Source organism: Capricornis sumatraensis, chromosome 5, assembly GCF_032405125.1.
Source record: "Capricornis sumatraensis isolate serow.1 chromosome 5, serow.2, whole genome shotgun sequence".
Taxonomy (NCBI): Eukaryota; Metazoa; Chordata; class Mammalia; order Artiodactyla; family Bovidae; genus Capricornis; species Capricornis sumatraensis.
Window position 1 is genome coordinate 121,830,843 of NC_091073.1, and position 23,707 is coordinate 121,854,549.

At 41.8% G+C, this 23,707-nt stretch overlaps 1 protein-coding gene across 1 annotated transcript in view; it reads left to right on the top strand.

Annotated features, from left to right (window-relative positions):
- The first annotated feature begins 2,106 nt into the window (after window positions 1-2,106).
- The window catches only part of RBM33 (RNA binding motif protein 33), a 104,729-nt gene continuing 83,128 nt past the window's right edge, over window positions 2,107-23,707 (top strand). Inside the window, exons 1-4 of the mRNA XM_068972470.1 lie at window positions 2,107-2,116; window positions 9,504-9,582; window positions 16,246-16,294; window positions 21,707-21,783. Coding sequence (XP_068828571.1) covers window positions 2,107-2,116; window positions 9,504-9,582; window positions 16,246-16,294; window positions 21,707-21,783 — 215 coding nt within the window. The remainder of the gene's footprint in view (window positions 2,117-9,503; window positions 9,583-16,245; window positions 16,295-21,706; window positions 21,784-23,707) is intronic.

Below are 23,707 nucleotides of genomic sequence, written 5' to 3' on the forward strand. Positions count from 1 at the left end.
AAGGACAGTTGTCCCATGCTTTGAGAATCTTTGATATAAGGCAGGAAAAACAGCCTCAGTGTTGTAATTTGTATTTCCCAGATCTGTTGAAATTAATTATCTTTTCATGTATTATATTTATTTTTCTGTGAGTTGTTTATATAATTTGTTTTTTACTGAGTGGTTGACTTATTTTAAAAAATTCTTTGTGTATTATGTTATGATTATAGACTTTTTTTAAATTGTGCTTGCCCTATGAAAAGTGGAAGTGAAGTCCCTCAGTTGTGTCCAACTCTCTGCGACCTCATGGACTGTAGCCTACCAGGTTCCTCTGCCCGTGGGATTTTCCCACCAAGAATACTGGAGTGGGTTGCCAGTTCCTTTTTTTTTTTTTAAGCTTTTGATTATGGAAGCTTTAAAATTTCACCTTGTGAAAAATGTCACGTAATTTTTTTTTTTTTGGCTTCTCCTCATGGATTGTGAGATCTCAGTTACCTGAATGGGGTAACCTGAGGTCAGAGTAGTGAAAGGCTAGAATCATAACTACTAGGTCACCAGGGAATGGTGATCCCCTGTGCCCTCCTCCCGCCAAAATTTTTTTTATATGGACATCTAGTTGATTTACAAAGTTGTGTTAGTTTCTGGTTTATAGCAGAGTGATTCATTTGTATATGTATCTGCTTGTTCAGATTTTTTTTCTTGTCACTTATTTTCGTAAAATTTTTTTCCTAACGTTGTCCCCATGCCAAGAGTTCCCCTGTGCTTTTAACATTTTATGTCTGTGCTTTTTTATGTTTAGCTTTTATTCCATATGGAATTTTATTTTGGATGTGGTGTGAATTTAGGGCTTCTAACAGTTTTAATACAATTTATTGAATTATTTCTTTTCTATTTTATGATACATTTAAATTCTCATTCTTTCTTTTGTTGTTCAGTAACCAAGCTGTGTCCCACTCTTTGTGATCCCATGGACTGCAGCACATCAGGTTCCCCTGACCTTCACTATCTCCTGGAGTTTGCGTAAATTGATGTCCATTGAGTCTTTGATGCCATCCAACCATCTCATCCTCTGGCGCCCCCTTCTCCTTCTGCCTTCAGTCTTTCCCAGCATCAAGGTCTTTTCCAGTGAGTTGGCTGTTCACGTCAGAGAGCAAAAGTATTATAGCGTCAGTATCAGTCCTTCAGTGAATATTCACGGTTGGTTTTCTTTAGGATTGACTGGTTTGATACTCTTGCAGTCCAAAGGAGTCTCAAGACTCACCTCTAGCACCATGGTTCAAAAGCATCAGTTCTTTGGTTGGTTATCCTTCTTTGTGGTCCATCTCTCACATCTGCACATGACTACTGGGGCAACCATAGTTCTGACTAGATGGACCTTTGTCAGCGAAGTGATGTCTCTGCTTTTTAATACGCTAGGTTTGTCATAGCTTTCTTTATTGAATTCTTTCTTTTCCATTTTGTGATGTATTTAAATTCTCATAATTTTAGAAAATTACTGTTTCATAGGGTGTGTTTGTCTATATTATAGATTTTTTCAGAAATTTCTTGATTAGCTCTGCATTAAAAAAAAATAAACTTCAGAATTGTCACATTCTATAAAGAATTCTGCTGAAATTCTTTGAGGTTGCATTAAGTTTATTAATGCAATTTGGGTTTCCAGGGTGTTAAAGAATCCACTTGCCAATGCAGGAAATGCAAAAGATGTGAGTTTGATCCCTGGATCAGGAAGATCCTCTGGAGGCGTAAATGACACCCCCCCTGCAGTATTCTTGCCTAGAGAATTCCATGGATAGAGGAGCCTGGTGGGCTGCAGTACATGGGGTTGCCAAGAATCAGACACGATTAGCACACACACAATGCACCTTGGGGACGATGGATATTTTTACAGTATGTATTTTTTCATCCAGCAATAAGAATGTCTCACTGTCAAGCTCTTTTTGGTCCATCAGTCATCTACCACATTTTTGAGTATTTCCTCCATGCTAAGCACTGATCTAAGAGGTTGGGATATATAAATATTGGAATAGAAGAGATTGCAGATACGAAAACAGTTTTACTAAGGTAACTTCCAGAGGAGAAGGGATCTCTGCCATCCGTCTAGTCAAAGCTATGGTTTTTTCAGAAGTCATGTACGGATGTGAGAGTTGGACCATAAAGAAAGCTGAGTGCCAAAGAATTGATGCTCTTGAACTGTGGTGTTGGAGAAGACTCTTGAGAGTCCCTTGAACAGCAAGGAGATCCAACCAGTCAAACCTAAAGGAAATCAACCCTGAATATTCATTGGAAGGACTGATGCTAAAGCTCCAATACTTTGGCCACCTGATGCGAAGAGCTGACTCATTGGAAAAGACCCTGATGCTGGGAGAGATTGAGGGCAGGAGGAGAAGAGGGTGGCAGAGGATGAGATGGCTGGATGGCATCATGGATCCAATGGACATGAGTGTCCATAGACTCTGGGAGATGGCAGAGAACAGGGAACCTGGTGTGCTGCAGTCCATGGGATCGCAAAGAGTCAAACAAGACTTAACAACTGAACAACAAATGGAACTTACCTCCGTAAGATTTTCTCTATGTAGTTCTTCCGTATTTTTTGTTAGTGTTATTCCTAGATACCTTGTACCTGTTGCTGTGGATGGTATAATTTTTTTCTCATACAGTATTCTGGAATTTTTTGCTGATTTGCTATAGAAGAACTGTTTTCTTCTTTTAGTCATTATATATAACTGGCTTATTGGAATTTTGTTTTAATATTTGATGCTTTAGATTTTCAGACTGTTGTATCTGCAGTCTCCTCTATTTCAGTATTTATGTCTCATTTCTTGTACTTTTTGTTCTAGAAGTTTTCATTGTCAAGCCTTTCTATATAATGTTTGGTAGTGGGCTGATGACAGGCATCTTTATCTTGCCATCTTGTTAGGAGTTTAACGAGTGTTTGTTTAATGTTTTACCAGTGCGTATGGTGTTTGCTGTAGGTTTCTGACAGTTATTGTTTGTTTAGCTAAAGATGTTTGTATTTGGAACTAGGGTTTTGATTTTATCAAATGCTTTTTCTGTGTCGTGATCATGAGGTCCCTTCTTTTTGTTTCTGTTTAGTTATCTGGCTGTGCCAGGCTTTAGTTGTGGCACATGGGGTTTTTGATATTCATCATGGCATGTAGAATTTTAGTTGCAGCATGTGGGATCTAGTGTCCCAGGTGGCCAGTGGTAAAGAGTCCATCCGCCTGCCAAGCAGTAGATGCAAGTTCAATCCCTGGCTTGGGAAGATCCCCTTGAAGAAGGAAATGGCAGCCCACTCCAGTATTCTTGCCTGGAAAATCCATGGACAGAGGAGCCTGGCAGGCTATAACCTGTGGGATTACAGGAGAGAGAGTTGGAAACGATTCAGCAACCAAGCAGTGACGTGTGGGATCTAGTTTCCTGACTGAGGATCTAATCGTGCATTGGGAGCGGGTTGTCTTAGCCACTGGACCACAGGGAAGGCCCGTGAGGCCCCTTCTTTAATACCTTATTGTAATGCATCGGTAGATTTCCAGTGCTGAATCAGCCACATGTTCTTGGGTTCCCAGTCTTCTGGTTCTTCAGGTCTTGTTCTTTTTGGTGTTTGGCAGCTTTTCACTTCAGGACTGTCTGATCATAGGAGAGATTGGCTTATACTTTCCCTGTGTTTGTGCTCTTCTGTGTTTTTGTGAGATTCTAACTACCTGAGTTGTGAAATTTTCTGGATATTGTAAAAATCTCTTTGCTAAATGTTGAAAGAACTCTTGTCTGCAAAGCCATTTGGGTCTGTTGCCTGGTTAATTTTCGGTTTCTTCTTTTTATTATTGGTCTGTTTAACTTTTTTTAAATCCATGGGTCAATTTTGATAATTTTTTCTGGAAAAATTATTCTTTATGTTTATATTTTCAATATAACAAATTATAGAGTTAAAGGTTTCAGCTTCCTAAGAGTGGGTGTGTTGAAGGTAAATTTTTTGAAAACCCACGCATGTCTGCATGAATTCTTATTTTATTTTCAAACTTGATTGATATGGTCGCGTCTTCAAGTCTAGCTTTGACTTAGATTCCTTTTCAGAGTTTTGGTGGTACTGCTGTGTTGTTTTCCGGCTTCTAGGTCTGCTCTTGAGAAGTCTGAAGACATTCTGATTCTCTATCATTTGTGTGACCTTTTTTTTCTCTTCCTGGAAGGTTTTAACAGTTCCTCCTCGTTGCTACAGGACTCATTAGCGTAGGTCGTCTTACGTTTCTTGTACTGCATTTGGTGGATACTTTGGTCTGGAAATGTGTGTCCTTCGGTTCTGGGAAATTATCTTGTGGTACTGTTTTACTCTGTTTCTCTCTGTTCTAACTTTCTGAAATTCTTATTATTGAATTTTGATGCTTTCTTTATATACAAAGCATGAGCATGATGAAGCAGTTCATTGAGACTCTTTTGGAAGGATAGGTAGGTACTTTGGCAGTTTACAGACTCAGAAAGAGCTGGGCAGCTCAGGCTGTGGAGCATCAGGCGTCAGGGCTGTCTGGGCCCGGGCAGGCTTGTGGCTGCTGGCGGGGCTTCTCCGCAGGCTCTGGCTGCCACTGCCTCCTCAGTCCCTTTTCTTACGGATGCAGGAATGTTGTTGCTATTTGGCCGGGTGCTGAGCATCTTCACTGATGTAGCTGCACCAAAGTGTGGGTCTACTTTCCAGATCTTTTGATAAGATTCTTTTGTTTTTTGAGAGAAGCTGTAACTCTGGTAGTTACATATAGTTACATTTTAAAAATGTTGAGAATCAAGTTGATCCAAAAAAAAGACAACATAATTCAAAGATAGCATGATCCTTATAGGCCACAGGATTCAAGCCTGTAGGTTAATAGGTTAATAGTTGATTCTGCCTTCATGATTTTGTAGGTTCCATGGATTAGTGATCTTTCTACCTAAAGACTGAGGAAGTTATGGCTAGCTACCCTTTAATATTTTTATGTATCAGAGGGTTTGTTACTATGTGAAGTGAAAGTTGCTTAATCGTGTCTGACTCTTTATGACTCCATGGACTGTAGGACTATACAGTCCATGGAATTCTCCAGGCCAGAGTACTGGAGTGGGTAGCCTTTCCCTTCCCCAGGGGATCTTCCCAACCCAGGGATAGAACCCAGGTCTCCCACATTGCAGGCGGATTCTTTACCAGCTCAGCCACAAGGGAACCCCAAGAATACTGGAGTGGGTAACCTATCCCTTCTCCAGAGAATCTTCCCAACCCAGGAATTGAACCGGGGTCTCCTGCATTACAGGCGGATTCTTTACCAACTGAGCTATTAGGGAAGCCCCATTGTTACTATAGTTGCTTCCTAAATAAACTCAAGAGCATTATACATAGTGTTTGGTAGACCTGAGTTTAAATCTGATTTTGCTGTTTCCTAATTTTTGGTTAGTCTTAGTTTTCACATCTGTAAAAGGAGAATGGGGATGGATTAAATGAGAAAATGAATGTAGCTAGCTTGTTGAAGTACATTGAAGCTTCTCTTCAGTGCTTCAGGAGTGCTAGACTTATTTGAAGTTTTATTAGTCTTACTTCAGTTAGGAAAGAAGCCATCCTTCGCACTCCAAGTATGAAGGATTTTGATACAAGAGTTAGAGGCTTCTACAGCCCTTGGATAGCATCACCGGCTCAGTGGCTGTGAGTTAGAGCAAACTCTTGGAGGTAGTGAGGGACAGGGGAGCCTGGGGTGCTCATGGACTTCTGGCAGGGGAGTCCATGGGGTCGCAGAGTCTGGCGTGAGTGGGTGGCTGAGCAGCAGCATCACCCCTTGGTGGTCAGGAGTGCTTAGTCTGAGGACCAGAGCCTGACGGTTCAGAGTCCGTCTGGAGGCTGCTGGAACTGAAGACTCCTGTGGGAGTGCCAGTGGCCAGCCTCAGTCTGCAGCACTGGGTGCTGCCTTCTGAAGGTGTTGAGTCTCAAGAGCCCCTCTGACTGTCACAGCCCCTCCAGCCCAGAGCCACGCATGGTTTTCAGGAGCCTGTTCTGGCCTCTGCGAACCTCGTATCTGTGAGGGGGTGTGTGTCTGTCTGTCCTGTGCCTGTCTCATGAGAGTAACTGAGATAATTGTGACTCAGACTACTGTGACTGCCTTGCCTCGCGCTCTCTCACTCAGAAGTGAACAGGGAAGGAGGCTCTGGGAAGTGTGTTTCTTGCATTGCCTGCCCTGTTGTGTAGAGGGATGGGGACCACGGTCTCAGCATAGCTGTGGTTCTCTCCGTGGAAGGAAGAGCAGCAGCTGCTGGAAGGACTTTCTTCCTTTCTGTGACATTTCTTTCTTACACTCCACGAAGTTAGCAACTAACCATCAGCATTTTAGAAGGTCTCACTTTTAGAAAGAGGGTCTAGATTTTTGGGAAAAGAAATGGGGCGTTGTTTCCTCTAGATTCTAAGTCATGATGGGAATGTTCAGTTGGCTGAGCTCAGACCATTTTCCTTTCCCAGGTTCCTTAGGCTAACAGAGGACCCGAGAGTCTAGCTTTTATGGCTTGCATATCAGAAGGCAGCTGTCTTCTTTCAGGACTCACTCTGATTGATTCCCACACACAGGAAGAGACATTGAGTTGTAAGACAGGCAAACAAATGGTCAGTGTGTACCACACCTCAGAAGCAAAGTACAGAGTTTATTTTAGGGAAACCTGTCCAGGGTCCCATGCAAATAAGAGAGTTTTAAAACAAGACTACAAATTATTTTTCAAGCAACATGATGTATGGGCTCTTTCTGAAAATTTCCCTGGTGGTTACTCAGAATTTGAGTTATTTTGTAGGACAAATACGCTTCCTTTGAAAGTTAGTTTGATTCTTTTTTCTTGTTACTATAAAGTTTAAATAAATACTGTTTAAATAAAGGGTATTTCCTCACCTATAAAATACGGAATTTTGAGTCAGTGATTCAGAATATGAGGTACATGAGAATGGTGTCAAGGCAAAAGAAGGAAGGTTGAGAACCTTTGGACTAGAGCAAAGATAGGAACACTTTGTAAAGGGCCAAATGGTAAATATTTTAGATTTTGCAGGTCATAGGGCTTCTGTTGCAGTTCTCTGCTCTGCGCTTGTAGCTTGAGAGCTGTAGACTGTGTGTAATTGAATTAGCATATAGTGTTCCAGTAAAAGCTTATTTACATAAATCGGGCAGTAGCTAAATTTGGACTAAAACAGGTGGCAGAACCTACCTATCAGGGGAGCTGTAGTTTGCTGATTCTTGGATTAGACAGTTGGTAGAACCCTGTTCCAGACTAGTATTGTATAAAGTTTCTAATCTTAAATTCCAGGTTCCTGGAAAAGATTAGGAAGTAATAAGAATGCTAAGTAGAGGACTTGTGTTCATCATAGAGACCTAATTGCTGTGTAATTGAAAATTGTAAAAATTCCAATAACTGGTTTTAGTCTTGCTGATAGGGAACACTGATTCCCTTAATAGCATGTATGTCTAGTGTAACGTTTGGCCTTGGGGTTTCTAGATTTCAAGACACGGATCACTCTTCCCCTTGGAATCCAGGGTTCTGCTTTCCTCCTTTAAAACTTTGGACTAGTGTGGACACATTGTGTTTTCTTGGTTCTACTTAGTATGACAAATAGAAACTTAAAAGGACTTGTTTACATTCTAAATAAGAACAGAAAGAGAATGATGCAGAAAATGCAAGAATAAAAACAGGCGCGCAGAGTTCAAGGTCAGTTTGTTTCTTAGGGTTTTGCGTTAGGGTTCTTTTTTATCTGTTTTTGCATTCCATACTCCAAGTGGAAAGAAAGTATGTTTTTGTTTTCTGCTTTATCAGGTGTTTTTTTTTTTTCCTTTGCTTATTGTGCTTTTGTCCAAGCACAAGGTTACCCACATTTGCAATCATTCTTGTCTCCTTTGGGGAATTATGGTGATTTTGCACTTTAGGTATTTAGTTTCTCTCAGCAGTGTTTCATAGTCCTTAATTAACAGGTCTTTCTCAATTTTTTATTATGGTTATCCCTAGTATGTATTTCATATTTTTATGTTATTGCAAGGATTTATTTTTTAATTTCCAATTGCACATTCCTTGTATGTAAAAAAAAAAATTGTTGACTTTTTAAAACTGATCTCATATTGTGCAACCTAATTCAGTTCACTTACTAGTCTTCATACTCTTTTTCCATAGATCCCATGTGGTTTCCTACATAGCTGATGATGTTTGCTGTGAAGAATGGTGGTCTTTACTTCTTCCTTTTCGATCTGAGTTGCTTTTGTTTTTCCTTGTCTGGTTGCACTAGGTAGAACTTGGATTACAGTGCTGAACTGCAGTGTCAGGACTCACAGCCTCAGTCTTGTTCCTGATTCTAGAGGAAAGCACTGACTCTTTGCTTGCGGTGGTTGCTGTAGTTTTTCCATACAGATGCTCTTTGATCAGGTTGGGCAGAGTCCCTTCTCTACTTAATTTGTTCAGAGTTTTTAGGAATGTGGCTATTCGGTTTTGATTAACTTTTAAATTGATTATCCTCCTTAGGTTGAGATGATAATGTAATTTTCTACTTTGTAATATGATCTGTTACATTGATTTTTAAAAAGTACTGATTTTTGAATGTTAAATGAACCCTTCATTCCTGGGATAAATCCATGTGGTTGTGATGTAGGGTATCCTTTTAATATATTGCTGGGTTCTATATGCAAATTTTTAAAAAATAATTTTCATATATGTTTTGTTTTTCTAGTCTGGTTCATGTGCCTCTGCTCTAATCTTTATTTTCTTTTGCAGTCTTTTGGTTTAATTTCCTCTTTTTGTCTAGTTCCTCAGGATCTAAAGTAAGGCTGTTGATTTGAGCTCGCTCTTCTTTGTTAAAGTAGGCAATAAAGTTCCTTCCATGTATTGCCTTTGCTGCATCCCGTAAACTCCGTTATGTTGTATTTTTGTGTTCACTTTCCTCAAAGTATATTCTTATTTACCTGGTTCTTATTTCTTCTTTGACTTATTGGTTGGTGAAGTGTGTTGTTTAATTTCCATGTACTTGTGAATTTTCAGTTTTCTTTCTAGGATTGATTTTTAGCTTTATTATTACAGTTGACCCTTGACCAATGCAGGGGTCAGTTGCACCCCTCTAACTGTTCTATCAGCGAGCTTTCATGCCTAAGAATGTTCAATAAATTAATTTTCTTTAGGTAGATGTGTAGTTTAAAATATTTTAATTATTAAGAATGGCCAAAGCATTTATGGGCTTCCCTGTTGGTTCAGTGGCAAAGAATCTGCCTGCCAACGCAGGAGACGTGGGTTTGATTTCTGGGTTGGGAAGATCCCCTGGAGAAGGAAATGGCAACTCACTCCAGTATTATTGCCTGGGAAATCACATGGACAGGGGAGCCTGGTGGGCTGTAGTCCATGGACCTGGCTTAGTGACTAAAACAACAAACAACATTTGTAATTGTTCTGTACATGAAAGTTTAGTAGTTTAAAATATCCTTTTGGGAATCCTTAAAAGAAACAAATTGTTTCAATATTTGAATGTGTCTGTTTAAATTGAGTAAGACTGACTCATGGCCTCTCTCTCACAGATGATGACTTTGACCAGTTTGATAAGCCGGGTGCGGAGCGGTCCTGGAGGAGAAGAGCTGCGGACGAGGACTGGGACAGGTGCGGACCCCCTGGGTACATGCAGGGCCCTTGCTGACTCATCTCCTTCTGCCTCTAGGCCAAGCAGAGCTCTTTCCTAAGAACACTGTTAGCTGCCGACGCTCTTTGCTGAGTAGGTCTGTCCTGACTGGGCTAAAGAAGGGCAGGGGTGGGCGTTCCAGGCAGAAGGCATTCTGCGGAGCTCCTCCCCTGGCTGGCGCTCCCTCCAGCTGCCAGTGGAGCTGTCTGTGTTTATACAGTGATGGTGTTGAGTTGGTGGGCACTTGGAGCTATTTGGAGTAATTCTGTGCCCTCAACAACAGCAGCAGAGCTCCTCCACGTGCTGCGTTGCTGCGAGGACCGCTCTCCAGTTGCGGCGTGTGGTTTCCTGTCGTGGCGGCTTCTGCTGCCGAGCATGGGCTCTCGGTGTGTGGACTTCAGTAACTGTGTCACCCAGGCTCGTGGTTGCTGCTCCTGGGCCCAGGGCACAGGCTCAGTAGTTGTGGTTGGCCTTGGCTGTTCTGCCGCATGTGGGATCTTCCTGGACCAGGGACTGAACCTGTTCCCCTCTGTTAGGTGGGTTCTTTACCACTGAGCCACCAGGGAAGCTGGGTATCTTGTAATTTAGTTTTATATATTTCTGATGACTAGTAAAGATGGAAAAGTGTATTTGGAAATCATTTTCAAACTTACAGGAAGATGTGAAAGTAACACAGAAATTCTTGCAAGACCTCCTCGATCAGACTTAGAGTTGCTTTGTGTCACACACACACACCCCCCCACCACCACTTTTTTCTTTTCCTGCACCATTTGACAGGAATTGGCAGGTATCATGCCACTTCTAAATCTGCAGTGGTTACCCAGGTTTTTGTCAGTTGTCCAAATAATGTCCCTTTTAGCAAAAATGAGTTTCTTTTTCTCCTCCTTGTTTCTTCATCTGGAAGAATTCTGTCTTTAAAGGCTTCTGTAAAAGCTCTTTAAAGCCTTTGTGTTTAGTGACTTCTGACTTCTTTGAGGAGGGCGCACCATTTCCCTGTGGGCTGGCCCTCAGTGTGGGTTTGGGGGTGTCTCCTCAGGACCAGACTCAGGATGTGCTTTTGGTCAGGAGCACTTTTTGGTGACACTGTGGCCTTTCTGAGGGCACCTCTTCAGGAGGTGCATGAAGTCATCTAGCTGCTCTCTGCCTTACGTTGGTAAGAAATTCTTCCCTACTCTGTGTTCTCTATGTTCCCAGGGAAGTTTTGAAGTGTGTATATGTTTTTAATAGTTCCATATATAATCTACCTGAAATTGATTTTTTTTTTTAAACTTAGAATTCGAAGTGTATATGAAAATAGAGTAGTACAGGGCAGGTAATGTACCATCCTTCAGCTTCAGCAGTGTCGGTATGTAGCACAGCTTTATCTATGATCTCTGTAATCCTTCTCAAATCACAGGCATAATTTCATCTGAAATCATGCCAGATTGTATCTCTTTAAAAAATAAACGACTTACAAGTTTAGCCATAATAGAGTTATATCTTAAGTCTCTCAATATGAGTGTCTTATTAATGTTCACACTTCGTTGTCTGTCTCACGTATATATAGTTTCCTGGTGGCTCAGACGGCAAAGAAACTGCCTGCCATGCAGGAGACCCGGGTTCAGTCTCTGGGTCAGGAAGATCCCCTGGAGAAGGGCATGGCAGCCCACTCCAATATTCTTGCCTGGAGAATCCCATTGACAGAGGAGCCTGGTGGGTTATAGGCCATAAGGTTGAAGAGTCAGACACGACTGAGTGACGAACACTTTTACACTTTCATGAATATTACAAATACATACACGTACAGTGTGGATATGGTTCTGTGTTCTCTCTTACGGTTTGGTTTGGAGTGCAAAAGATCCATATCCCGTGAGTCCGAGGCTCTGCAGTGCTGCCGTTGGCCGCTTGTTTCTGCAGCAGGAGCTTCACAGAGTCTTGCTGACTGCTTGTTGCCCTGTTGTCAGCCGTTACGCGGACCAAGTGATGATGGTCTCATTCTGTCACTCCTCCTGTTCCTGTTAGTTGTGACAGCTCTAACAATACTTGGTTCTTTTGAGGTATAGAGTAAGTGCTTGATTCTTTACTTTTATTTACCAGTTTTCAAAATAATGGGTCAGTTCCTGAGCATCTTCCAGAGGTGTTTTGTTTTTGAACCATTTTGAACTCCTAGATCTAAGTACTGCATGTGCGGTTCTATAGCCCATTATGGTTGTTACCTTTCTAACGCTGGAATTGCCCCGACGTTTGTTCAGTGGGGATTCATTTTGGCTGTCGTGACGTCAGTTGGCTCTCTGCTGCGATGGAACTGGGTTTTGTTTGCAGTGTGAGACGGGGCTCCCTTGCCCTTTCCAGTGTGGCGAGCTCTTGCTCCAGTGTTGTTGATGAGCAGTCTCCTTCCTTTACTCGTCTTGAGTGCGTGTTTGCATATGGAGGCTCAGTACCATGTGTGTTTCTTTATGTGATTTTGCTAAAGCATAAAATAACGTCTTCCATGTACTGGGTGATAGAGGGTGAATTTTGAAAGTCAGGGAGAAGGAAGAGTCAGGAAATATAGCAGGCTGCATATTCACGTAGGAAGAGCATGTTCGAAAGGTTTCCACTGAAGGTCATTTGATGAATGGCTTTTTAACGGGGTAGTGTTACATAAGCAGGGAGAGTCGATGAGGTGTCCAGAATATAGCAGCCGGCCTCACAGGGGAGCAGTGGCGTCCCAGGGTCCAGCTGGAGCCGCTGGCCAGCGTGGGTGGTGCCGGAGCAGTGCAGGTGGGAGGGAGCGGCCGTCTCCTCCTTGGGGCATTCTGTCGAGGCCTCCATGGGCCAGGCCTAGCAGAAGAAGGGCCAGAGCTGGGAGCCCCTCCAGGGCCGGGAGCTGGCAGGGAGGGAGCAGCTGCGGCGGCCTGGAGTGGGGAGGCGCGTGGAGACTGCTCCAGCGCAGTGTTGTCACTCACATCTCTGATTTTGAAAGGCTGCAGCCAGGTGAAAAAAAGTGACAGTGTTAGTCACTCAGTCATGCCTGGCTCTTTGCCACCCCATGGACTGTAGCCACCAGGCTTCTCTGTGCCTGGGATTCTCCAGGCAAGAGTGCTGACCCAGGGATCAAGCCCTGGTCTCCTGCACTGCAGGCCGATTTTTACCATCTGAGCCATGACTGCCTGCAGAATACCTGTTTCCTGAAAAGTTTCCCGTGTAATTCTGTCGGTTAGTAAACATGTACCTGCTCCCAAAGGTCTGATTGTCTTCCTCCACTAGGGGTCGCTGGCGAAGCCTCTCAGGTGCTGTGCAGTGGGACGCAGAAAGCCGCCTCGTCCTTTCGGTGCTCCTGTCACTTTCTAAGTATCGCTATTGTCTGTGAGCATTACTGCTCACCCTTTTGGAAAGAGGCGGTTTGGGCCACTCACTCCCATTAACTCGTTGCTTTTGGTGACCCGTTGGTGTCATTTTGGTAGTGTTTCATATTTTACAAATTTCTTCCCTTCTGTGCACCTCTTTATAAGGATCCTGCTTTATGATAACAGTGGAGAAGGACATTTAATTTTTGTGTGGTGTGTGCGTAGTAGGTAGGATTTGGACTCTAGCGCTAGACTGTCTCAACTCATCTGGTTTCTGACTTGGTAGCAGGGTGATCTTGGGCCAGTTATTTAACATCTTGAATCCTTGTTTTCACGTGTAAAAAGTGGAGAATGACGTATCTGCTTGATGGGGTTGTGTTCTGGTTACAGAGATGTATGTGTTGGGGGTCGGGCTGCTCATGGCTCAGAAGTCAGTAAACAAGCCAGGCTGGTGGAAAGGCAAGTTTGCTTTACTTCAGGTGCCGGCAGCTGGGGTGGGGAGGCTGGCGGACATCTGTGCAAAGGCCGACTCCTCCCGCCGCCCAAGAAGCAGCGAAGGAAAGCATTTATAGACAGAGTGGTGGTGAGGGGGGTTGCACGCAGAAACAGCACAGTCCTCTCTCACAGTCATCTTCAGCTGGTCATCAGCGGTCTGAGTAGCATCATCTTGGTTGTTTTAGGTACACTTAATCTTCAGTTCTGGGTGTCAGTTCAGTTCAGTCGCTCAGTTGTGGACTCAGCTGTGGACCGCAGCACGCCAGGCCTCCCTGTCCATCACCAACTCCTGGAGTCCACCCAAACCCCATGTCCATTGAGTTGGTGATGCCATCCAGCCATATTATCCTCTGTCGTCCCCTTCTCCTCTTGCCCTCAATCTTTCTTTCCCATTTCTTTGCAATCACTTCTCATAATTATGGCAGCTCAAGTCCTGGGTACAGTCTGGTCATTGTGTAGTTAACTTCTCCACCTGGGCTTTTAGTATCTATAAGACAGCTTACAAGATATGGCTTGGAATATTATCTATAACCCTTGAGAAAGATTCCCCGGTGGCTCAGACTGTAAAGAGTCTGCCTGCAATGCAGGAGACCTGGGTTCAATCCCTGGATTGGGAAGATTCCCCTGAAGAAGGAATTGGCAACCCCCTCCAGTATTCTTGCCTGCAAAATCCCGTGGATGGAGGAGCCTGGCAGGCTATAGTCCATGGGGTCACAAAGAGACAGGACTGAGTGATGTCACTTCACGTGAGGAAGGGCTAAAGGTCCTGGCTGTGCTTAGTGACTGCATCGTTAGCATTCAGTCTCCTCTGACTGCTTTCCTTTGTTTCAGCATTTCTCACTTCTCTGATTAGACTTATTCTTTGACTAAAGTTTTGTACAGGCAAAAGGCGAGCAGAGGGCATGGTAGGGAACGAGGGCCATGCGGTCCTGCTCGGTTTCAGTGTGTCAGCAAAAGAGCGAGTATGTGTCCAACGCCTAGAGTGATTCTTGCCGTGTAGTATATGGACTGGACGTTAGTGACTGCTTGAGCGGCAGTTGATGCCTATTGTTATTTGCGCGGTTAATCTCTCCTCTTGCTTTCTTATTTAAGGCTCTTTCTTACTACCTTTGTTAGTCATGGAAACAGCTCTTCATCTCTGTACGCTCTGTTCATTTGTAGCTGATATAATTTTCGTTTATCTTTTAAAAAATGCTCTTGTTTAGGAAAAATAGTCATCAAAGTCACTGATTGCCTATTTCCATCTATTTGTCAGCAAAAGACACCAACACTTTCTAGATTTTTGCTTATGTGATTACCAGCACCTGTTCATACTGTGGTTTTAGAGTTCTTCCCAGTTAGTGTCCCCTGGGCAAATGATACTACCTTCCGTTTTCAGTTATTTGAGTGATGCTCCAGAGGGGTGCTTATCCTCAAAGAGGTGCTTATATTTTTTGGGTCATCTAGAGTCAAATTCTCAAAAGCAGTTATTGTAAATATTGTGACTAGCAAGCGTTTATTTCCTCACCATTGGGGAGTGAACGTAACAATGAAGATACAGAAATTGTATCTGAAAGATGATTAGATGATTTGAGAATTGAAAATGTTGAAAGAAGTCATACATTGTTCTCTGATAACTGTTGTATTTATGCAGGTCCATGAAAGATTTTTTCCATGGGCAAAGTTCTTGTCCCGGATTTGTCTCTGCTGTGTGACCTTGGGCAAATCATTTAATCTGTTGTCCCTATTTTCTTTATTTATAAAATGATGGTATAGGATTTATGTAAGGTAACTTAATAAAAGAGATACTCAGTGCATGAATGAAATAATTTGTTGTCTAGTTCTAAGAGATAGTACATTGAATTGCTGTTGTAACTTCATATGTGCATTCCAGGATATTCTGTCATTCTGCAGAGTAGCGCACTAGAAGTAAACATGCGTTTTGGGTAAAATAGTGCTCAAACCTATAGAACCTGTAGAAATTTGTAACCAGAACCCTTAGGAAAAAAGTAACAATTGTAATAACATTGGTGCAGTTGAATCTCCATTGGCATTTGTACCTAGAGTCATAGTCTAATTGTGCTTTCTCTTTCTAGATGTTAGTGCTTAGACATTTGCTTTAAAGGGACATAACTTAATAAGAATAAATACAAAAGTAAGAAAAAAAGGACATAATTTAGTGGTCGCTATCGTCTATCAGTTTAAAAATTAAAAAAAGGAAACAGTGGGAAATGTCTCTATGTTTCTCATCTGCTAAGCGTTTCTATTTTAATTATGAGAAAACCTGCTTTTGATCACTTCAAAACATGAGCATGCTGACCATAAATTGCAAACAGCTGACGTGACTTCAATGTTATAGAAAAATAATTCCTTTAGTTATTATGATACACTTGAATGTTCTCGTAAGCATTGATTTTTCATTTTTAAAGTTTTTGCAGTTGATGAGTGTTAAATGGTCTCCCAGTAGTTTTGGTTTTAGTTTTCCCAGTTAATGATACTGGGGCATCTGTCTGTTCCTGTTTCATCATAGGTTTTGAAAGGTAAGAGAAAGCATAGATATTATGTATGGTTTCTTATTTTGCTCATTGATGAACAAGTCCAAAGAAATGAAGATCTCGTATTGAGGTGAGAAACTAAGATTAGAAGTCTAGTGAGAGCCACTCTCACACTTAAAGGATCAGATGTTCCCTGTGTATTTGAAAATGTGTTTTCATTATTAATAAAGATAAAGGAAAAGATAGCAAACTTAATGTGAAGGTACCCTAACCCTAAAGTGCTGGGTAAATTTCCCCAGTGGTCTGTAAACTTTCCAGTGTTTAGTAGGAATAAAACACTGTCATGTCTTTTTTTTTCCCTCCACAGTGAACTTGATGATGACTTACTTGGAGAAGATTTGCTGTCTGGCAAAAAGGTAACAATACAGGACTTCCTGAAATTAAGTGTTATTTAATTGCACTTAAAGAATAACCAGTTAGGGTTACTGGAAAGTTGGGTATAGATTAAAATTTTGTGAATTGATTACTTTTTATTTACACAAAGAGTTGACTGTATATCTGTAAATTCTCTGATAACTTGTAATTCAGGCAGTAAGTCCTTTGAAGCAAATGCTTTAGTTTCTGGCATGTCAAGGCATTTTAGCAGGTATTGAGTGTATGAAAGTTGTAACAAAACTACCACTTGCCTTGAAGGAACTTAACATCTGGTGGTTAATATTTTGAATGTTGAATCTGAAATTTACTTTTTGAGATTCAGAGTAAAGGGTAAAATTATCCCCAAATATGAACTTCTTTGATCAAGTAAAAACTTGGAAGCTGTTATCTCCAGTGTGTATATTTATGTATCATGTGTTTATACGTATAATGTATCTCTACCAATATATTTTGAACATTATGAAACATACATTAAAAATAGAAATAAAAAGCCAAATATTGAAGTGAAATACTAATTTTTTTAATATTAACAATTTAAAGACACGTTATTCTCACTAAATATCAAGCTAGCTTTGTATGCTTCAGTTCAGTTCAGTCGCTCAGTCGTGTCCGACTCTTTGCGACCCCATGAATCGCAGCACGCCAGGCCTCCCTGTCCATCACCAACTCCCTGAGTTCACTCAGACTCACATCCATCGAGTCCGTGATGCCATCCAGCCATCTCATCCTCGGTCGTCCCTTTCTCCTCTTGCCCCCAATCCCTCCCAGCATCAGAGTCTTTTCCAATGAGTCAGCTCTTTGCATCAGGTGGTCAAAGTACTGGAGCCTCAGCTTTAGCATCATTCCTTCCAAAGAAATCCCAGGGCTGATCTCCTTCAGAAGGGACTGGTTGGATCTCCTTGCAGTCCAAGGGACTCTCAAGAGTCTTCTCCAACAGCACAGTTCAAAAGCATCAATTCTTCGGCGCTCAGCCTTCTTCACAGTCCAACTCTCACATCTATACATGACCACAGGAAAAACCAGAGCCTTGACCAGATGGACCTTAGTCAGCAAAGTAATGTCTCTGCTTTTGAATATACTATCTAGGTTGGTCATAACTTTTCTTCCAAGGAGTAAGCGTCTTTTAATTTCACGGCTGCAGTCACCATCTGCAGTGATTTTGGAGCCCCCCAAAATAAAGTCTGACACTGTTTCTACTGTTTCCCCATCTATTTGCCATGAAGTGATGGGACCGGATGCCATGATCTTTGTTTTCTGAATGTTAGGCTTTAAGCCAACTTTTTGACTCTCCTCTTTCACTTTTATCAAGAGGCTTTTTAGCTCCTCTTCACTTTCTGCCATAAGGGTGGTGTCATCTGCATATCTGAGGTTATTGATATTTCTCCTGGCAATCTTGATTCCAGCTTGTGTTTCTTCCAGTCCAGCGTTTCTCATGATGGACTCTGCATGTAAGTTAAATAAGCAGGGTGACAGTATACAGCCTTGACGTACTCCTTTTCCTATTTGGAACCAGTCTGTTGTTCCATGTCCAGTTCTAACTGTTGCTTCCTGACCTGCATACGGATTTCTCAAGAGGCCGGTTAGGTGGGTCTGGTATTTCCATCCCTTTCAGAATTTTCCACAGTTTATTGTGATCCACACAGTCAAAGGCTTTGGCATAGTCAATAAAGCAGAAATAGATGTTTTTCTGGAACTCTCTTGCTTTTTCCATGATCCAGCAGATGTTGGCAATGTGATCTCTGGTTCCTCTGCCTTTTCTAAAACCAGCTTGAACATCAGGGAGTTCACGGTTCACGTACTGCTGAAGCCTGGCTTGGAGAATATTGAGCATTACTTTACTAGCATGTGAGATGAGTGCAATTGTGCAGTAGTTTGAGCATTCTTTGGCGTTGCCTTTCTTTGGGATTGGAATGAAAACTGACCTTTTCCAGTCCTGTGGCCACTGCTGAGTTTTCCAAATTTGCTGGCATATTGAGTGCAGCACTTTCACAGCATCATCTTTCAGGATTCGAAACAGCTCAACTGGAATTCCATCACCTCCACTAGCTTTGTTTGTAGTGATGCTTTCTAAGGCCCACTTGACTTCACATTCCAAGATGTCTGGCTCTAGATGAGTGATCACATCATCATGATTATCTGGGTCATGAAGATCTTTTTTGTACAGTTCTTCCGTGTATTCTTGCCACCTCTTCTTAATATCTTCTGCTTCTGTTAGGTCCAGACCATTTCTGTCCTTTATCGAGCCCATCTTTGCATGAAATATTCCCTTGGTATCTCTAATTTTCTTGAAGAGATCTCTAGTCTTTCCCATTCTGTTGTTGTCCTCTTATTTCTTTGCATTGATCGCTAAAGAAGGCTCTCTTATCTCTTCTTGCTATTCTTTGGAGCTCTGCATTCAGATGCTTATATTTTTCCTTTTCTCCTTTGCTTTTCCCCTCTCTTCTTTTCACAGCTATTTGTAAGGCCTCCCCAGACAGCCATTTTGCTTTTTTGCATTTCTTTTCCATGGGGATGTTTGATCCCTGTCTCCTGTACAGTGTCATGAACCTCATTCCATAGTTCACCAGGCACTCTATCACACTAGATCTATCAGATCTAGACCCTTAAATCTATTTCTCACTTCCACTGTATAATCATAAGGGATTTGATTTAGGTCATACCTGAATGGTCTAGCGGTTTTCCCTACTTTCTTCAATTTAAGTCTGAATGTGGCAATAAGGAGTTCATGATCTGAGCCACAGTCAGTTCCCGGTCCTGTTTTTGTTGACTGTATAGAGCTTCTCCATCTTTGGCTGCAAAGAATATAATCAGTCTGATTTTGGTGTTGACCATCTGGTGATGTCCATGTGTAGCGTCTTCTCTTGTGTTGTTGGAAGAGGGTGTTTGTATGCTTAGTTTTTTTAAAGTCTTCAGTCTGTGATGGCTTCTTACCGTCAGCGGTTACACTCAAGCTCATTGTTCTCTTAGGCGACTGGGTCAGATCAGTTGTCTGATTGTCAGATCTGATGAGATTTTCCTCTCCGTCTCATTTATAATTCGGTTGATGAAGCTCCAGTCCTGGCAGGAGTGCCAGCCCCGCCCCTTTCCTGTCTCTCACTCCACTGTGCCTGCATCTTCTCTGACACACGAGCTGCTGTAGCTGCTCTCCTTTGCTGGCCTGCCCCCAAGGCCTGCATGCGTCCTGGCTTTGGCTTCCCCCAGCGTTTCCTTTGTCATCCCCTGTAACTCTAAAGAAGAATTCCTTCTGTTACCTGTAAACCTGCATGGTCAGAATGACTGCAAGGGAAGAACCTGTGAGCATGCCCCTCAGCCTGCCGGTTTGTGAGCTCGGGCTGGCCTCGGGATGCCCGTGCGTGGTGTGATTGGGCGGGGGCAGACCCGGGGCCAGTCCTCCCATGGGGTGGTCACAGAGGGAGAGGGGACTGTTGTCTGCCTCTGGCTTAGTTTGCACCGCCTTAACGTGCACTCCCTGTATTTGAGAGTTCACATCCCTTAAGGTAAACACGTGTTTTCCTTTGTAAGTATTTAAAATGCGTTTGTGAGGGATACCAGTTAGATGCGAAAATGTCTAAATGGAGTAAAATAATTTTACATGCGGTTGGAGTTCTACTCTTGGGCAAGCCTGATGTAGTTTGCCCTGTGTTTCTGTCAGGGAGCCCACCTGGCCCTAATGATTTCACAAGTGTTTCACAAGTGTTCACGGCCAGTTTCTTACTCTTCTTGCCCCGCTTTCCTGCCGGCCACCCTGAGCAGAATCCTCCCTAGCTGTTCCCCTCCTGCCTGAGGAGCCGCCACTCCAGGTCATCGGGACAGAGTAGTTAGGAAGCAGTTGTGGTCTCAGGGCTTAGTGTGGCCCTCCATTCCAGCTTTTCAAGTAATGTCGGTGTTTCGGTCATTTTTTTGATCATTATTTTGTGCCTCCTGTGTCTATTACTCATTAAGTTCAGAACCGACATAGAAAGTTGAATCCTCAGAACTCAAAAAAGTGAGATTTGATCACCATCACAGCCTACTGCAGCATACACTCTTCTTTGTTTGGTGTGTGATTTAATTGATTTCGACCAATATTTAGAAGTTTTACTAAAAACCTGAAGGGAACAGCCTGTTATTGAATGAAATTTTGCTTTATTGAATTATTATTTTTTAAAGATTTCTTGTGCTTTTATTTAGTGGTCCTGGGCAGCTAAAATTTGAGTTCTCCCATAGCAGGCCCGGGCTTCCCAGGTGGCGCTAGTGGCAAAGAACCCACCTGCCAGTGTAGGAGACGTAAGAGACTGGAGTTCGGTTCTTGGGTCGGGAAGATGCCCTGGAGGAGGGCGTGGCGACCCACTCCGGTATTCTTATCTGGAGAGTCCCATGAACAGAGGAGCCTGACAGGCTACAGTCTGGGGGGTTGCAAAGAGTCAGACATGACTGAAGTGACTCGGCATGCACACGTGCAGAGCAGGCCGGGCTCATCCCGTTAATGGATGACAGGTTCTGTGGGAGACTAATAAAAACTACAAATAAGATGGATATTTTTTGGCTTATATCAAAATTACCTTAGGGAAGAGTAAATAGAGGTATGGTTGAGAAGCCTAAGTTTATAATCTATAAAATGGCAGGAAGAGATTGCTGGTTTATTTCTTTCATCCTTAGGTAGAAAATCAAGTCTTTTTTTCCCCCCTTGCGTGCATGTTGTGGAGGAGTAGTAATTTATATATACCATAGAAATAATTTTAATAAGGTAGGAAAGTGTGAAGTTCCCCATCTTAAATCTAAGATACTGGTATGTATTTAGCTTAACAAAATGTGTAACTTTAGAAATTTGACCAGTTGGCACACTCAGTAAACTGCCTCTGCTTACTCATAATATGAGTAGACAAACCTATCAGGAACAGGAGAGAGAATCCAAGTTGTACTTATTTTCATGTATCCGTCTATAGGACTAACCAGAGTTTTATTTTAGTCTCTTATCATTTCAGTTGGGCAATCTAGTTATCTAAAATCTGCTTTTTTCTAAAATTTCACTATTTTTTTGTTTTGTTTACATTAAATTTAATCAAGTCTTAAGGATACCATTTTTTTGGTATGATAAGAAAAAATTGTTTATATCATACTACCAAAGGACTTGTCCTTTTTTTCTCCTTTGTTAGAGTTATAATATGATCCTTATGCCTGTTCCTTCTATGTTTACGTGACTGAGCATCTAAAAATTAGTCTAGGATAGTTAGCTAGTATGCCATATGTAGAACCTTGACTGCCACTGGTCATGTCAAACTGAGAAAACTTTGTGAATGGCAAATGTTTTAATAACAAGGTCAGAAATAATCCAGTCAACGTAATTTTGCACTTTTATAACAAGTTTTCTTATGGAAGTGACATGCATTAATTAGATTTCTTGCTTTAATTAGAATCAATCGGATTTGTCAGATGAAGAGCTAAATGATGATCTCCTACAGAGTGATAATGAAGACGAAGAAAATTTCTGGTACTGAATATTATCTCATTAAAAATGTTCTTTGTGTAAATTTCTAGTAACTGCTTTATAATTATAGTGGGATATAAATGATAATGTACTGTATCTTTACCATATGATTATATTCTAATATAATTATATTAATAAACTATATCACTATATTACTACAACTGATGTGGAAGCCGTATGTCTTTTACTACAAATAGATCAACTGTTTAGCATCATTGCTGGTCCTACATTTAATAACCAGTTAACTGTGTTGAGTGCAGGTTATAGAAGTTCCAGATAGGTTTGTACTGCTCTTTTAGAGAATTCCTTTATTTGGATGGGGCAGTGGCCTCTGACTCAGTAATGTTGGTTGCAGTTTGATGTTGCTGCTTTTGTTTTCATTGTAGACATTTTTTAATTATGCATATCAATTGGCTAAATTGTCATTTTGGAAATTCCTTTGGACTGTGCTTTTTCATAGCCGACTATCTGGATATAACTGATGTAGTCAGTTTGGGCTGCCATAACATGATATCATAAACTGGTGGCTTGTGAGCAGCAGATACTCCTCACAGTTCCAGGGTCAAGGTGCCAGCCTAGTTGGGTGTCAGTGAGGCCCCCGGCCCTCTCACTGTGTGCTCACGTGGCTGGTGGGTGTGTGGGAGCCCTCTGGGGTCCCTTTTATAGGGCACTGATCCCATTCATGAGCTTCCACCCTTGTGGACTCGGCATCTTCCAACGGCCGCACCTCCAGACACCATCACACTGGGTGTTAGAACTCAACACGTGAATTTTGTGGGGGATACAAATATTCAGTGCACGGCAGTAGAGAATATCTTTCTCTTGACTAGGAGCTTATAGTAGTAAGCTCTGTTATAAAAAGAGGAAGAGGTATTTACTATACTCTTGTTAAGTGAAATAATTTTTTAAAATTTTATGAAGAAACTTTTTGTGAAAATAAAGACTTCTTGTGTATAAACATAATTAACAAATCCATGCTCTTTATTATTGCGCTGTAGACGTGTAATGGATGGTTTTTAACATAAAGTAGTTTTTGTGGGTGACAGTAAGTTTTAAATTATTTATTCTACCAGTTATTTGTTTCCCAGTTTCATTCTCTGGATCATTATTAGATTTTGATCTTTTGAATTACGTTGCCCTTGAAGTTTACTTTTTAGGAGTTTTTAGCTATGTAGTATCTTTATGTGTATGTGGAATGTTGAGTTTTTTTGTTAGGATTGTATACTTAATGGGTCCAAACTTAGATTTAGCCCTAAAACCTTGCCCTTTAAATGTTGTTATTATGCATCTTAATTGTTTGACATTTGGCTGTGGTGATTTAACAGGTGGAATATGATTTTTTTTTTCAGTTTTAAAATTACCTTTGTTTATTTCACTCAGAAATTAGCCAGTTTTTAAAAAATTTGAGGCTAGTATAAACTTGATTTAGTTAAACATTGAAATGTATTTACATGCTGACTTTTAATGTTTTGAATTTTTAAAATATGAGTTTATAGTGTGCATCATAGATTTAGAAAAGCTCTTAAAATTCCATCGGTGTGGGGAGAAATGGCAGCCCACTCCAGTATCCTTGCCTGGACAATCCCACGGACAGAGAAGCCTGGTAGGCTACAGTCCATGGGGTCGCAAAGAGTCGGACACGACTGAGGGACTTCACTTTGCTTCACTCCTGGTTTTACTTGGATGTCTTAGAAAATGGATACCATCCTCATTCTGAAAGATAGAATGAAAAGTGGTCTATTTTCAGTCCTGGACTTTGCCAGGTAGACCTGTTTCTCACAGTTGGTCTGATGGTCCTGCTGGGTCCCTGGAGTGATGACAGAGCGGGCGCTCAGTGCGGCAGGAGTCTGGTGCTGGCTGAGTGTGTAGCACATGCGTTTCACTTGTAGTCACTCTTGTAGTCAGTGTGCATTGATCAGTCACTGGA